The sequence below is a fragment of the Orcinus orca genome, chromosome 6 (assembly GCF_937001465.1).
Source record: "Orcinus orca chromosome 6, mOrcOrc1.1, whole genome shotgun sequence".
Lineage (NCBI taxonomy): Eukaryota > Metazoa > Chordata > Mammalia > Artiodactyla > Delphinidae > Orcinus > Orcinus orca.
This window is the reverse complement of record NC_064564.1, coordinates 30,881,252-30,897,035: the sequence shown is the minus strand read 5'-3', so window position 1 is coordinate 30,897,035 and position 15,784 is coordinate 30,881,252. Positions and strand designations below refer to the sequence as shown.

The 15,784-nt window shown below is 38.3% G+C and overlaps 1 protein-coding gene across 2 annotated transcripts in view; it reads right to left on the bottom strand.

Annotated features, from left to right (window-relative positions):
- Positions 1-15,784, bottom strand: part of CENPP (centromere protein P) — a 223,162-nt gene that overhangs the window by 188,026 nt on the left and 19,352 nt on the right. For both annotated transcript variants that reach the window (XM_033413619.2, XM_004284117.3), the window contains exon 3: positions 14,403-14,491. In XM_033413619.2, coding sequence (XP_033269510.1) covers positions 14,403-14,491 — 89 coding nt within the window. The remainder of the gene's footprint in view (positions 1-14,402; positions 14,492-15,784) is intronic.

Here is a 15,784-nt window from a genome sequence, read left to right as displayed (position 1 = left end):
ACTGTTAAATACTTTGATCTGCAAAATCCAGGTTTTCTCCTTTACTCTAGTAAATTTTCTTCTATTATATATTTACCTATAATTTCTCTTTTATTTTTTCTTGTTTTTGGAAAAATCATATGAATCTTCATTGTCTTCCAGATTTTTCTTCTTTTCAATTGCACTTGTAGGTGATTTTTCTCAAGCCTATCCTCCATATTCTACTCCTAACTACTTCTAATTTATTTTTCAGCACTATAATCATTTTATTCTTCCTTTCTTTCTCCCAGCTCTCTTTCCCTCTTATTCAATTTTCTTTGAATGCTTTCATTTGAGAGTGCAGTTATAATATAGCATGTTCTTTTATTTCCTGGATTAATTGTTTCAAAGAGAATTTATCTACATTTTCGAATTCCTTTCATGGCAAGGTTTCTAAATGATGACTAACAAATTCTGCACCATTTTTGTGTTCTGTACTCTGTGGATCTTTTTTGTTAACAGGAGTAGATCTAGCAATTTCTTCTATTTCCTAAGGATATAGAGTGAGTAGATAATGCTTGACTGTTTACCATTTGTCTGGGTAATATCTGACTTGTCTTTCTGTATTTTCAGCTGCTGGAGAAATGGATATTAATGGCTTATAATCACTGTTTAGTTTTTTCCGCTGCTCAAGAATATAGTGGGAATTGTTAGGAGCAGCTGTAGTCAAAGTAGACTGTTTGTGGGCATCTACCACCATATCTCATCAAAAAAAAATTCCAGGGCTTCCCTGGTGGCACAGTGGTTGAGAGTCCGCCTGCCGATGCAGGGGACGCGGGTTCGTGCCCCGGTCCGGGAAGATCCCACATGCTGTGGAGCGGCTGGGCCCGTGAGCCACGGCCGCAGAGCCTGCACGTCCGGAGCCTGTGCTCCGCAATGGGAGAGGCCACAACAGTGAGAGGCCCGCGTACCGCAAAAAAAAAAACCAAACCAAACCAAACCAAACCAAAACAAAAACACAACAAATTCCAGAACATTCTTACAACTCAATAATGAAAAGACAAATAACCCAATTAAAAACTGGGCAATGGATCTCAACAGACATTTCACCAAAGATGATATACAAATGGCCAATAAGCTTATGAAAAGATGCTCAACATACTAATCATAATCTGGTACTTCCATCTGACCCAGTAATTCTCTACCTAGATTTATATAAGAAAAATGAAAACATAATGTCCACTTAAAAACTTATACATGAATATCTTCAGAAATGTTATCCATAACAGCCAGAAGGTGAAAACAAGCGAAATGTTTCTCAGCTGACAAATGAATAAACAAAATGTGATAGATCCTCACGATGCAGCCAAAAAAAAATTTTTAAAAGAATGAAGTAATGATATATGCTACAACATGAATGAACCCTGAAAACATTGTGCTAAGTGAAAGAAACCAGTCAAAAAATTTGTAATCATACAAATTATATGATTCCATTTCTATGAAATGCCAAGAATAGGCAAATCCATAGAGATAGAAGATAGATAAGTCAGGTCTGGGCAGAAGAAAGGCAAATGAGGGGTGATAAAGAGCATGGGGGTTCTCCTTGAGGTGATAAAAAAGTTCTAAAATTGATGTGGTGATGGTTGCACAAAGCTGAATAAATTAAAAACTGCTGAATGTATACTTTTAATGGATGAATTATATGGTATGTGAACTACATCTCAATAGAGCTGTTATAACAAAAAAAAAAAAGGGGAAAAGAAAAAAAATCTCAGAGAAATGCCTTGTCTTTTGTTTGAGTATGTGTAAGTGTTTTGGATTTTGGCCTTATACCCATTAGAATAGGCAAAGTACCCTGTCAGCATAAAGCCTATGATTTACTGGCCCCTCCATTTTTTATTCATTCATTCATTCATTTATTTTTGGTGTGTTGTGAATTCTTCAATATATTTTTTCTCCATCTCTCTCCTTGCCAGTCATACTGCTAACGAGGTCAACCCACCCCAGTTGGCAAACAAGGGAAGGACCTTGTAAACAACCTGACCTCAAAGACCCTGCATGAGTCTCAGCAGCACATTCCTTTCTACCACAGTCAATTTAAGCCCGCATTTCTCATTCTTCTCTACAACTTAAGGATTTGGGGTAAAGACATTCAAGAAAAGGGTCCTGTAATTTCACAAAATACCCTACATCAGATTTCAGTGTTTTCTTTCATTTGGGTTTGAATGTCATCACATCAGGTAAATTTTCTCTGGAGACTATGATATGGGACTGTATTCTTTTTTCTTTTTTTTGGATTGTATTCTTTTTAAAAAAATTTTTTTGAGATATAATTGACATATAACACTGTATTAGTTTCAGATGTACAAAATCATGATTACATATTTGTATATATTGTGAAATGATCACACAGTCAATATTCAACACCACACATAATTACAAAAATTGTTTCTTTGTGATGATTTGAAGATTTACTTTCTTAGCAACTTTAAAAAATGCAATAAAGTATTATTAACTATAGTTGCCATACTGTACATTAGATCCCCATGACTAATTTATTTTCTAACTGGAGGTCTGTACCTTTTGACCACCGTCACCCATTTCCCCCAACCCCCTCCCCTGGCAACCACCAATCTATCCTCTACATCTATAAGCTTGCTCTTCTTTTTGTTTATGCTGTTTCCTAGATTCCATATATAAGTGAGATCATACAGTACTTGTCTTTCTCTGTCTGAGTTCACTTAGCATAATGCCCTCAAGGTCCATCCATGTTGTCACAAATGGCAAGATTTCATTCATTTTATGGCTGAATAATATTCCATTTTATATACAGACCACATTTTCTTTATCCATTCGTCCATCGATGGACACTAAATTTGTTTCCCTGTCTTGGTTATTGTAAATAATGCTGCAATAAACATGGGGGTGCATGTATCTTTTTGAGTTAGTGTTTTTGTTTCCTTTGAATAAAATACCCAGAAGAATTGCTGGATCATGTAACAGTTATATTTTAACTTTCTGAGGAGCCTCCATATTGTTTTCCATAGTGGCTGCACCAATTTACATTGCAACCAACAGTGCACAAGAATTCCCATTTCCCTACATCCTCACCAACACTTGTTATTTCTTGTATTATTTACATTACACATTCTAACCAGTGTGAGGTTATAGCTAATTGTGGTTTTGATTTACATTTCCTTGATGAATAGTGTAATGTTGAACACCTTTGCATGTACCTGCTGGTCTTCTGTTTGTCTTCTCTGGAAAAATGTCTAATCAAATCCTCTGCCCATTTTTAATCAGACTGTTTTTTGCACTATTGAGTTTTATGAGTTCGTTACATGTTTTGGATATTAACACCTTATCAGACATGACTTGCAAATATTTTCTCCCATTCAGCCTTGTAATTTTGTTGATGGTTTCCTTTGCTGTGCAGAAACTTTTTAGGTTCATGTAGCTACTTGTTTATTTTTGCCTTTAGTGTCAAATCCAAAAAATCATCACCAGAATGATGTCAAGGGGCTTACCACCTATGTTTTTTCTAGGAGTCTTATGGTCTCAGGTCTTACATTCAAATCTTTAATCCATTTTGAGTTAGGTTTTATGTATGATGTAAGAGTGGTCCAGTTTCATCCTTTTGCATGTGGCTATCCAGTTTTCCCAACACCATTTATGGAAGAGACTATCCTTTCCCCTTTCTATAATCTTGGCTATTTTGACATAAATTAATTGACCGTATATGCATGGGTTTATTTCTTCGGTTCTGTATTCTGTTCCATTGACATATGTATCCATTTTATGCCAACACAATATTGTTTAGACCACTATAGTTTTGTAATGTAGTTTGAAATCAAGGTGCGTAATAGCTCCAGGTTTACTCTTCTTTCTCAAGATTGCTTAGGAGGGACTTGGTGGCACAGTGGTTAAGAATCCGCCTGCCAGGGACTTCCCTGATGGCACAGTGGTTAAGAAACCGCCTGCAAATGCAGGGGACACGGGTTCGAGCCCTGGTCCGGGAAGATCCCACATGCCGCGGAGCAAATAAGCCCGTGCACCACAGCTACTGAGTCTGCGCTCTAGAGCCCGCAAGCCACAACTACTGAGCCCGCATGCCACAACTACTGAAGCCTGTGCGCCTAGAGCCTGTGCTCTGCAACAAGAGAAGCCACCACAATGAGAAGCCTGCGCACCACAACAAAGAGTAGCCCCTGCTCGCCACAACTAGAGAAAGTCTGCACACAGCAACAAAGACCCAACGCAGCCAAAAATAAATAAATAAATAAATTTATAAAATTAAAAAAAAAAAACGAATCCGCCTGCCAATGCAGGGGACACGAGTTCAATCCCTGGTCCAGGAATATCCAACATGCCGTGGAGCAACTAAGCCCATGCGCTACAACTACTGAGCCTTCTCTCTAGAGACCGCAAGCCACAACTACTGAAGCCCGCACGCCTAGAGCCCATGCTCCACAACAAGAGAAGCCACTGCAATAAGAAGACTGCACACCACAACGAAGAGTAGCCCCTGCTCACCGCAACTAGAGAAAGCCCGCATGCAGCAACGAAGACCCAATGCAGCCAAAAATAAATAAATAAATTTATTTAATAAAAAAAAGATTGCGTTGGCTATTTGGGATCTTTTGTGGTTCCAAACAAATTTTAAGAGTTTCTTCTATTTCTGTGAAAAACATCGTTGGAATTTTGGTAGGGATTGCACTGAATCTGTAGATAACTTTCATCAGTATGGACATTTTAACAATATTAATTCTTCCTATCTATGAGCATGGAGTATCTTTCTACTTATTTGTGTTATAAACTTCTTTCATCAATGTCAGACTTTTCAGTGCACAGCACTTTCACCTCCTTGGTTAAACTTATTTGTAGGTATTTTATTCTTTTTGATGCTATTGTAAATGAAATTGTTTTCTTAATTTCTCTGATAGTTCATTATTAGGGTATAGAAATGCAACAGATTTATTGATTTTGTATTCTACAACTTAACTGAATTAGTTCATTTGTTCTAATAGTTTTTCTGGTTCTTTTTTTTTTTTTTTGGTGGAGCCTTTAGGGTTTTCTATAAATAATAACATGTCATCTATGAATAGTGACAGTATGACTTCTTTCTTTCCAATTTGGATGCCTTTTATTTCTTTTTTTTAATCTAACTGATCTGGCTAAAACTTCCAATACTGTGTTGGATAAACACGGTAAGAGAGGGCATCCTTTGTCTTATTCTAGATATTACAGGAAAAGCTTTCAGCTTTTCACTATTGAGTATGAAGTTAGATGTGAGCTCATCATACATGTCCTTTATTATTTTGAGGTATATTCCCTCCATACCCACTTTTTTAAACATTTTATAATAACTTTTATCTTTTTCTAACATCTTTATTGGAGTATAATTGTTTTACAATGTTGTGTTAGTTTCTGCTGTATAACAAAGTGAATCAGCTATACGTATACATATAACCTCATATCTCCTCCCTCTTGCATCTCCCTCCCACCCTCCCTATCCCACCCCTCTAGGTGGTCTCAAGGCATGGAGCTGATCTCCCTGTGCTATGTGGCTGCTTCCCACTAGCTATCTAGTTTATTTATTTATTTTAATTTTTTAAACATCTTTATTGGAGTATAATTGCTTTACAATGTTGTGTTAGTTCCTGCTGTATAGCAAAGTGAATCAGCTATACACATACATATATCCCCATATCCCCTCCCTCTTGTGTCTCCCTCCCACCCTCCCTATCCCACCCCTCTAGGTGGTCACAAAGCATCAAGCTGATCTCCCTGTGCTATGCGGCTGCTTCCCACTAGCTATCTATTTTACATTTGGTAGTGTATATATGTCAGTGCCACTCTCTCACTTCGTCCCAACTTACCCTTCTCCCTCCCCATGTCCTCAAGTCCATTCTCTATGTCTGAGTCTTTATTCCTGTTCTGCCCCTAGGTTCGTCAGAACCTTTTTTTTTTTTTTTTTTTAGATTCCATATATATGTGTTAGCATACGGTATTTTTCTCTTTCTGACTTACTTCACTCTGTATGACAGACTCTAGGTCCACCCACCTCACTACAAATAACTCAGTTTCGTTTCTTTTTATGGCTGAGTAATAGTCCATCCATCTGTCAATGGACATTTAGGTTGCTTCCATGTCCTGGCTATTGTAAACAGTGCTGCAATGAACATTGTGGTACATGTCTCTCTTGGAATTATGGTTTTCTCAGGGTATATACCCAGTAGTGGGATTGCTGGGTCATACAGCAGTTCTATTTTTAGTCTTTAAAGGAACCTCCATACTGTTCTCCATAGTGGGTGTATTGATTTACATTCCCACCAACAGTGCAAGAGGGTTCCCTTTTCTCCACACCCTCTCCAGCATTTATTGTTTGTAGATTTTTTGATGATGGCCATTCTGACCGGTGTGAGGTGATACCTCATGGTAGTTTTGATTTGCATTTCTCTTATAATTAGTGATGTTGAGCAACCTTTCATGTGTTTGTTGGCAATCTGTATATCTTCTTTGGAGGAATGTCTATTTAGGACTTCTGCCCATTTTTGGATTGGGTTGTTTGTTTTTTTGATATTGAGCTACATGAGGTGCTTGTATATTTTGGAGGTTAGTCCTTTGTCAGTTGCTTTGGTTGCAAATATTTTCTCCCATTCTGAGGGTTGTCTTTTCATCTTGTTTATGGTTTCCTTTTCTGTGCAAAAGCTCTTCTATACCCACTTTGTTGAAGTTATTACCATAAATTGTTGCTGAATTTTATCAAATGCTTTTTCTGCATTTATTGAGATAATCATATGATGTTTTATCCTTCTTTTTTGTTCATGTGGTGTAGCACATCGATTGATTTGCAAATGTTGAACCATCCTTGCATCCCTGGAATAAGTTCCACTTGATCATTGTGAATGATCCTTTTAATGTATTGCTGAATTTAGTTTGCTAATATTTTGTTGAAGATTTTTACATCTATGTTCACCAGGGATATTGGCTTATAATTTTCTTTTCTGTGCCCTTGTCTATTTGGGGTATCAGAGTAAGTTGGCTTTCTAAAGTAAGTTCAGAAGTGTTCCTCCTCTTTTTGGAAGAGTTTGAGACGCACTGGTATTAATTCCTCTTTATATGTTTGGTAGCAGTCATCAGTGAAGCCATCTGGTCCTGGATTTTAGTTGGGAGGTTTTAAATTACTGATTCAATCTCCCTATTAGTAACTGGCCTGTTCAGATTTTCTATTTCTTCCTGATTCAGTCTTGGAAGGTTGCTTTTAGGAGTTTATCCATTTGTTGGTGCATAATTGTTCACAGTAGTCTCTTATGATCCTTTGTATTCCTGTGGTAGCAGTTGTAATGACTCATCTTTCATTTCTGATTTTATTTGAGTCTTTTTTTTTTCTTGGTGAGTCTAGCTAAAGATTTATCAATTTTGATTATCCTTTCAAAGAATCTGCTCTTAGTTTCATTGATCTTTTCTAACGTCTTTTTAGTCTCTATTTCATTTGTTTCTGTTCTGATTTATGTTCATAGGTTTTTTTGTTTGCTTTGCTTTGTTTGTTTGTTTTTGGCCCCACCAAGTGGCTTGCAGGATCTTAGTTCCCCAACCAGGGATCAAACCCAGGCCCTCGGCAGTGATAGCACAGAGTCCCAACCACTGGAACACCAGGGAATTCCCTCTGATCTATGTTATTCCCTTCCTTCTGGTAACTTTGGGCTTCATTTGTTCTTCTTTATCTTTATACCTCAGTTCCTTGAGGTATCAAGTTAAGTGTTTTGAGATTTTTCTTGTTTCTTTAGATAGGCGTATATTGCCATGGTCTTCCCTTTCAGAACTGCTTTTACTGCAGTTCATAAGTTTTGGTATGTTGTATTTCCATTTTCATTAGCCTCAAGGTATTTCTTTATTTTGCTTCCATTTGTTTTTTGACCCATTGGTTGTTCAGTAGCATGTTTTTAATCTCCACATATTTGTGAAATTTCCAGTATTCTTCTTGTAATTGATTTCTAGCCATACCACTGCGGTTGGAAAAGATGCTTGACATCATTTCAACCTTCTTATATTTAAGACTTATAACATATAAGAATATATGGGGCTTCCCTGGTGGTGCAGTGGTTGAGAGTCCGCCTGCCGATGCAGGGGACATGGGTTCGTGCCCCGGTCCGGGAAGGTCCCACGTGCCGCGGAGCGGCTGGGCCCGTGAGCCATGGCCGCTGAGCCTGCGCGTCCGGAGCCTGTGCTCAGCAGCAATGGGAGAGGCCACAATAGTGAGGGCCCGCGTACCGCAAAAAAAAAAAAAGAATATATGTTCTATCCTGGAGAATGTTCCATATATACCTGAAAAGAATGTGTATGCTGTTGCTTTTGGAAGGAATGTTCTATATACATCTGTTAAGTCAACCTGGTCTAACGTGTTCTTTAAGGTCAATGTTTCCTTATTGATTTTCTCCCTGGATGATCTATCCATTGATGTGTGATCAATTTAAGGTCCCCTATTATTATTATATTGCTGTCAGTTTCTCCTTTAGGTCTGTCAATATCTGCTTTATATATGTAGGTGCTCCTCTGCTGGGTGCATAAATATTTATAAATCTTATATCCTCTTGTTGAATTGACCCCTTTATCATTATGTAGTGCCCTCCTGTCCCTTATTATCGCCTTTTTTAAAAGTTTATTTTGTCTGATATAAGTATACCTACCACAGATTTCTTCTGGTTTTCATTTGCATGGAATATATTTTTCTACCCCTTCACTTTCAGTCTGTGTGTGTCCTTATACCTGAAGTGAGTCTCTTGTAGGCAGTGTACAGAGGGGTCTTGTTTTTTATTTGTTTATCTACTCTATTTCTTTTGATGGGAGAATTTAGTCCATTTACATTTAAAGTAATTATTGATAGGTATGTACTTAATGCCACTTTGTTCATTATTTTCTAGTGTTTTGTAGTTTCTCTGTTCTTCTCTTGCTTTCTTCCTTTGTGGTTAAATGACCTTCTTTAGTGGTATGCTAATATTCCTTTCTCATTATCTTTTGTGTATCTACTATAGGTTTTGGCTTTATGGTTACCATGAGGCTTACAAATAACAACTTAAATTTACAACAGTCTCTTTTAAGTTGATAACAACTTAAACACATTCCAAAGCTCTACATGTTTACTCTCCCCCTCAATGTTTTATGTTCTTGATTTTACATTTTACATATTTTTATCATGTATATCCCTTAAATAATTATTGTAGTTAGTTGTTTTTACTATTTTTGTCTTTTAACCTATGTATTAGCTTTATAAGTGATGAATTCACTACCTATACTACATATTTACATTTACCAGTGAGATTTATACTTTCATGTTTTCCTGTTACTAATTAGTGCCATTTCTTTTCAGCTTAAAGAAATCCCTTTAACATTTCTTTTAAGGCTGATTTAGTGGTGATGAACTCCTTTAGCTTTTGCTTATCTGCAAAATTTTACCTCTTCTTCGATTCTGAATGATAACTTTGCCAGGTTGATAATTGTTGGTTGGAAATTTTTTTCTTTCAGCCCTTTGAATACTTATGCCACTCTCATCTGACCTGCAAAGTTTCCCCAGAAAAATCTGCTTAAGGTCTTTAGGGTGTTCCCTTGTACATAACAATTGTTTTTCTCTTGCTGCTTTTAAGAGTCTCTCCTTGTTTTCAAATTTTGGTATTTTAATTTTAATGTGTCGGTGTGGGGTTTTTGCGGTTCCTCTTATTTGGAACTCTCTGGGGTTCCTGGATCTGGAGAACTGTTTTCACAGTTTAGGGAAGTTTTCCACCATTACTTCTTCAAATATGTTTTCAGACCCTTTCTCTTCTCCTTCTGGAACTCCTTGTAATGTGAATGTTAGCACACTTCATGTTGTCCCATAAATCCCTTAAGCTATCTTCACTTTTTTTTCATTCTTTTTCGTTTTTGCTGCTTTGATTTGGTGAGTTCCTGTGCCCTGTCTTTGAGTTCACTGATCTTTTCTTCTGTCTCATGCTGTCTGCTATTAAAATCTCCAATGTATTTTTCAGTTCAATTATTGTACTCTTTAGCTTGGGGACTTCTGTTTGGAACTTTCTTATATTTTCCATATTTTGTTGAAGTTCTCCATGTGTTCATCCATTCTTCTCCTGAGTTTGGCTAGCATCTTTATGACCATTACTTTGAACTCTTTATCAGGTAAATTACTTATCTCTGTTTCGTTAAGGATTTTTCCTGAGGTTTAATCTTGTTCTTTCTTGTTTCACACATATTCCTCTGTTTCTTCGTTTTACTTGATTATCTATGTTGGTTTCTATGCATTACATGAAACAGTCACCTCTCCAGTCTTGAAGGGCTGGCCTTGTGTAGATGAACCTTACTGTTCAACCCTGCCCTAGTTCTTGGTTGTCTCTCAAACCTTTATGATTATCCAAGCTGCCAATTTTATTTTTTATAGCTCCCAGTAGTTGAAGTTGTGCCAGGACCAAATATTCTTTTAATTTAAAATTTTCCCTATTTTTGAATCTTTTTTTTTCATTTCATTGCATTTCAGGGAGAGCAGTTATGAAAACATACTCAACTGTCACTTCCCCCAGAAACTGCCACCCATTTGACTTATTATGCTGCATGGACTGTGAATGCTGACACATGTTAATTATAATGTTCTTGCAACTCCTCACAAACAGTACATTAGCACTAACAACACCAGAGGGTAAATCTGGGGAAAAGAGTTATATGCTCCAACTGCATCTGACAATAATAGCTGTGCCAACATGGGTAATCATTCAAACATTCTGGGTGTATTTCCCTATAAGAGGGTTGACCTAGATAATCTATAAGGTCACTTTTGGTCCCAGCATTCTATTAATATGATTTTAGGTCACTTTGGTTTCTAACATTGTACTATCATGATTTTATTATAACAATATTCTACAAGTAAGATAATTTTATTGTTTAGGTTACTTTTTAATTTTCTGATAGTTAAATGTCTCCCTCTAGTGGAAATTTTGTTTTAAAAAGTGTTTTAGAACACAGAAGGTTGCTATTTATTTATGACTGTTTTTTTTCTATCAGTCTCAACTATAAAAATCTGCTCAACACGTAAAACGGTAAAATTATTTTAGAAGGCAGTTTGGTACTATCAATCAGAATTTACATGTAAATCTCCTTTAACCTGGCAATTCCATTAGAGATATAGTTCTAAAAATATACTTACCCAAGTAGGTCTAGAACATCTGAGGGTTTACCAATAAATAATAAAAATCATAAAACTGGAAAGGTGCAGAGAGAAAGGGAGTGTTCTTAACATAGCCTGGGACAGCATGCTCTTTTTGTAGCAAATTAGGTAAAAACCAAACAGTTGAAAAGCATCTACATACTTTGAAATGTATATAATGACAACTTATGTCCCTTTAGAGATTCAGCAATTACTGTGTTCTATGTCTTTCAAAGAATATAAATTGTTCCTCCCCTTATATATTTTTTTCCTGCATCCCCTAAAGCATGTGGGACAGAAACTGCTGGTAGTCCCCAATATTTGTACTTCTTTCTTGCTCCGATTTTTTCACTGGCTACATGGCCATGCATAATGAAGGCTAAATTTCCAGCCTCCCTTGCACTAATTTATTGGCCATTAGAATGTAGGTGAAAACGATGGGTGTTACAACTTCTGAGAAGTGTCCTTCAATGGAAAAGGTGAGCCCTGGTTTGCCCAGCCCTTTCCCGATGTCTGAAATGCTAAAGTGATAACTGCACTATGATTTGGAAGTCACATGGGTGATGGCAGAGCCTGATGATCATGAAACCACCATACTAGCCCTTGAAAACATATCCTGCAATTTTGTTTAAGCAATAGAGAAATAAACTAGTACTTTGAACCTTCCTTATTTTTAAGTTTTCTGTTATGTGCAGCTCAACTAATTCTAATTCATTCAACATGTGAGCTAACAGTATAACTTTAGGCCAATACTAAATGGTTACAAAGTTTTCAATCATGCTTTGGTGGTATGAGGATCAGAATATTAGCTTAAAAGGTGAGGTCTGGGCTGGTGCCACTACTGCCTGGTAGGAGGTAGGGAGCATAGCCACTACAGCAGGGGTAGCAGGTCCTGTATGGTAGGGCCCACATGGCTCTGGTCCTGTCTATGTGGCTTCATGGTGGCCACCCAGGAGCATCAAGCTAAGCTACTGTGGGAGCTGCAGGGGCCCAGTGCCAGTTCATGCTGGGAATGCCTCTGGTCAGGTAATAGCCATTCTTAAGAAGCACGTCGCATTATAAAAAATGCCCCCAAACTGAAACCTCATCCTTGATCTAACTCATGATGTGATCAAATTACCACTTGATGCTTTTCTTCAGAGGCTTAAGGTGACCAGAGTATGGAACTTCAACAAAATGAAATTAAAATATTCCAGGCTATTTTATCTCTCAGGCCAAAATCCCACTAATGAGCACACTAATCAATCTGGCCACAACCTATCCTGGAATGTATAGCTCCACTGAGCAGCTCGTTCACCTCAACTTCAGAGGATGGTCTTTCTTTTCTCTGTTGGACTTGTGGACATCCTCCCAAGGATAAGCCTAATTTTGCTAGCAGTCTAACTTCTCTCCAGATAAGTCAGGAAGTGACTATAAAAAAGGTGAATGCCAACAGCAGAAAAAGCCTGTAGGACCCCAAGGCTACTAGGATGACCCTGAGCAGTTTCCTGGACAATGTATACACTGATAGTGCAGATGTTCTCAGACATGGAACTAGACCTCAAACCTCTGACTCTGCCAACCCGACACAGATTATAGGCCTGGCCATTAACGGAGGGCAGAATGCAGGTAAGCATTTGGTATCTCACCACTCTGAGCTTAGGATCACATTAGCCATAAAGAAAGAAAAGGCAGTTGCCCAACTATGCAGCCTTATGCAACGAGACAACATCCAGGAATTTCTGGGCCACACAAAGGAGAAGTCTGGAGTCCTGGCATGGGCTTTTCATCCTAAACGAGATCAACCCATTTGGGTCCATATTCTGTTTTAGTCTTCAGCAGATGATGTTTGAGGTCATACAGAACTACAATATCATCTTGGTGACTCTGCATGGCTCTAAGGCCTGGTGCCAACCTGGGATCAGTTTACCTTCCCTAGGGACACTCATCACCCATGTCCATGACATCCTACTCAACCGGCTTTGGCATCCGGTTGGATGTGGATGTTCTTGGTCACTTTGACAGACTAAACGGGGATACTCTGAGGTGGGAGCAAGCTGGAAACTCTGCCATCAGATGAGAGGCCTAGATATCCCTCAGTCAGTTCTCAGCCTGCCGGGGTCTGTGGTGACAACCACGGACATAGACTGCAAAGAGTTCTCAAGAAGCAAAACCTCTGGTCCAGATACCTGGACCCAGTTACTCTTGACTAGTTGGGGACAGTTTCTGATATGTGACATCAACTCCCGTTGCATACAAAAAGGGACAACTTGAGGCTGTTTCTGTGGCTGAGGATAAGCATGAGGAACCCAGGCACATGACTGTGAATGAAAGCAAGCAGCAGATCCCTATGACTTGGTTGTGACAACTGGTCTACATCCACTTTAGTTATCTGATGAACTGAGGCCAAGGCAGTGTGCCTGCCCTTCCCTGTTCCTCTCCTCTACACATACTCCCTGTAGGCCCAAACTCATAAAACCAACGGGTTGAAATTGCCTTCTGCTATCAAAGCATGTGCCCAGGATTGATCATTTCTCAAAATTATGCCTGGATCCCATTCTTCTTGGAGCCAGACTTTGAAGATGTCTGAGTCTTGTTCTGCCCTATCCTGGCCAGGGGCTGCACATTAATATTCTGTCTGCTTTCTGATTTTATGTGAAAATCCTACCAAGAGTATCTTCCTCCTATGTTGTGTCTCAGCAATCCTGTATAACTTGCTGGCATAACCGTGAACCACCTTGAAGTCTAACCCTCCAGCCCTGAGCAGTCTTCAGATTGTAGTGATCCCACATGGCCACAACTATAGGAGAGGCCCTGAGCAAGAACACCAACTGTGCTGCTCCCAAATACCTGAACCACAGAAAATGGTGAGATAATAAATGTGTTTTGTTGGTTTAAGCTGTTAAACTTGGGAGAAAATGTTAAGCAGCAATAGATAACTAATAGATAATAGATGACTGAGATATCAGCTGATGACTGAGGGCATCCAAGACTGTTTCCATGACCTCGGGGCTTGCACTGGAAGCCCAGGAATATCTTACTAACTGCCCTCCAATAAAGCACTATGCTCTCAGCAACAATCCTACTGCACGCAGTTGCTGGGGTATTCATACTTAAAATTTATTTTTAATGGTACCACTTTGCACAAATGTGCTACGAGGGGGCCCTAGCTCAAGAACGTCTCCTCAACTCAGCCACTGCTGAAGACTGGGGTGTGGGAGTTTTTATTTCATAGCAGCAGAATCTGTGTTATCTACCACATGTATTCTTAATTTACCTGGATTTCCAGAAGTTGAAATTCAAGTTGAAACGTAATCATGTGGCAATTTCCTGATAATCTGTGTCTCTGCAGAACTTTCTTTATACCTGTAAATCATAAAAATAAATATTTTTGTTTGAAAATAACAATTTCCTTTAAATATCTATTATTTAATTTTGTGTGGATACCTATAATATACGTGGGTATATGTGTGAGAGTGTATTTGCATCGAAAATACCTGGAAGAATGTGCACCAAATTGATGGCCTTTGCAAAATAAGATTAAAGACAACTTGTACTTTCTAGTTATTGATTATACCAAAGATTAAGGTAAGAAACAGAAATATGCTAGTATGACCCTAGACAAACTTGAATCATGATAACTGTTAGATATTTTTCATTTTTTCAACATTATCTAGACCTAGTTAGACAATAAATTAAATCCATGTATTTACCTCAGTTAACTCTCAAAACTTTACTAAAATGACAGCAAAAGTATTTTTTTAGGTATAACATGAATACTCAAATGCATAAAATGCCCTATTCTTAAGTATACATCATGATATATATATATGTGTATATATATATACATATATATATATGTATATATTTACACGTGTTTCCCATGTAACCACCACTAAGATCAAGATACAGAAAGTTTAAAGTACCCCATAACGTTCCCTCATGCCCTTTCCAGGCTATACACTATGTCCCCCTCAAGAGAGAACCATTATTCTGACTTTATTACCATCTACTTTTGCTAATGAAGGTATTTTTAAATGAGCACAATTCTCTTTTTTTAATTTTTATTTAGTTTTTTTAAAAAGAAATTGATAGAGCTTCTTTTTTTCTTTTAATTTTATTTATTTTTGGCTGCGTTGGGTCTTTGTTGCTGCGCATGGGCTTTCTACAGTTGTGGTGAGTGGGGGCTACTCTTCGTTGCAGTGCGAGGGCTTCTCATTGTGGTGGCTTCTCTTGTTGCGGTTCATGGGCTCTAGGCATGCAGGCTCCAGTAGTTGCACCACGCAGGCTCAGTAGTTGCGGCATGTGAGTGCTAGAACGCGCGGGCTTCAGTAGTTGCGGCACATGGGCTCAGTAGTTGAGGCATGCGGGCTCTAGGCGAGTGGGCTTCAGTAGTTGTGGCACGCGGGCTCAGTAGTTGTGGCTCGTGGGCTCTAAAGCACAGGCTCAGTAGTTGTGGCACATGGACTTAGCTGCTCCACGGCATGTGGGATCTTCCGGGACCAGGGCTCGAACCCATGTTCCATGCACTGGCAAGCAGATTCTTAACCAATGCGCCACCAGGGAAGTCCCCACAATTCTCTTTTTTTAAAAACCGAAGTATAGTTGCTGTACAATACACATACATTACACATGGACAATATAATTATTCACAATTTT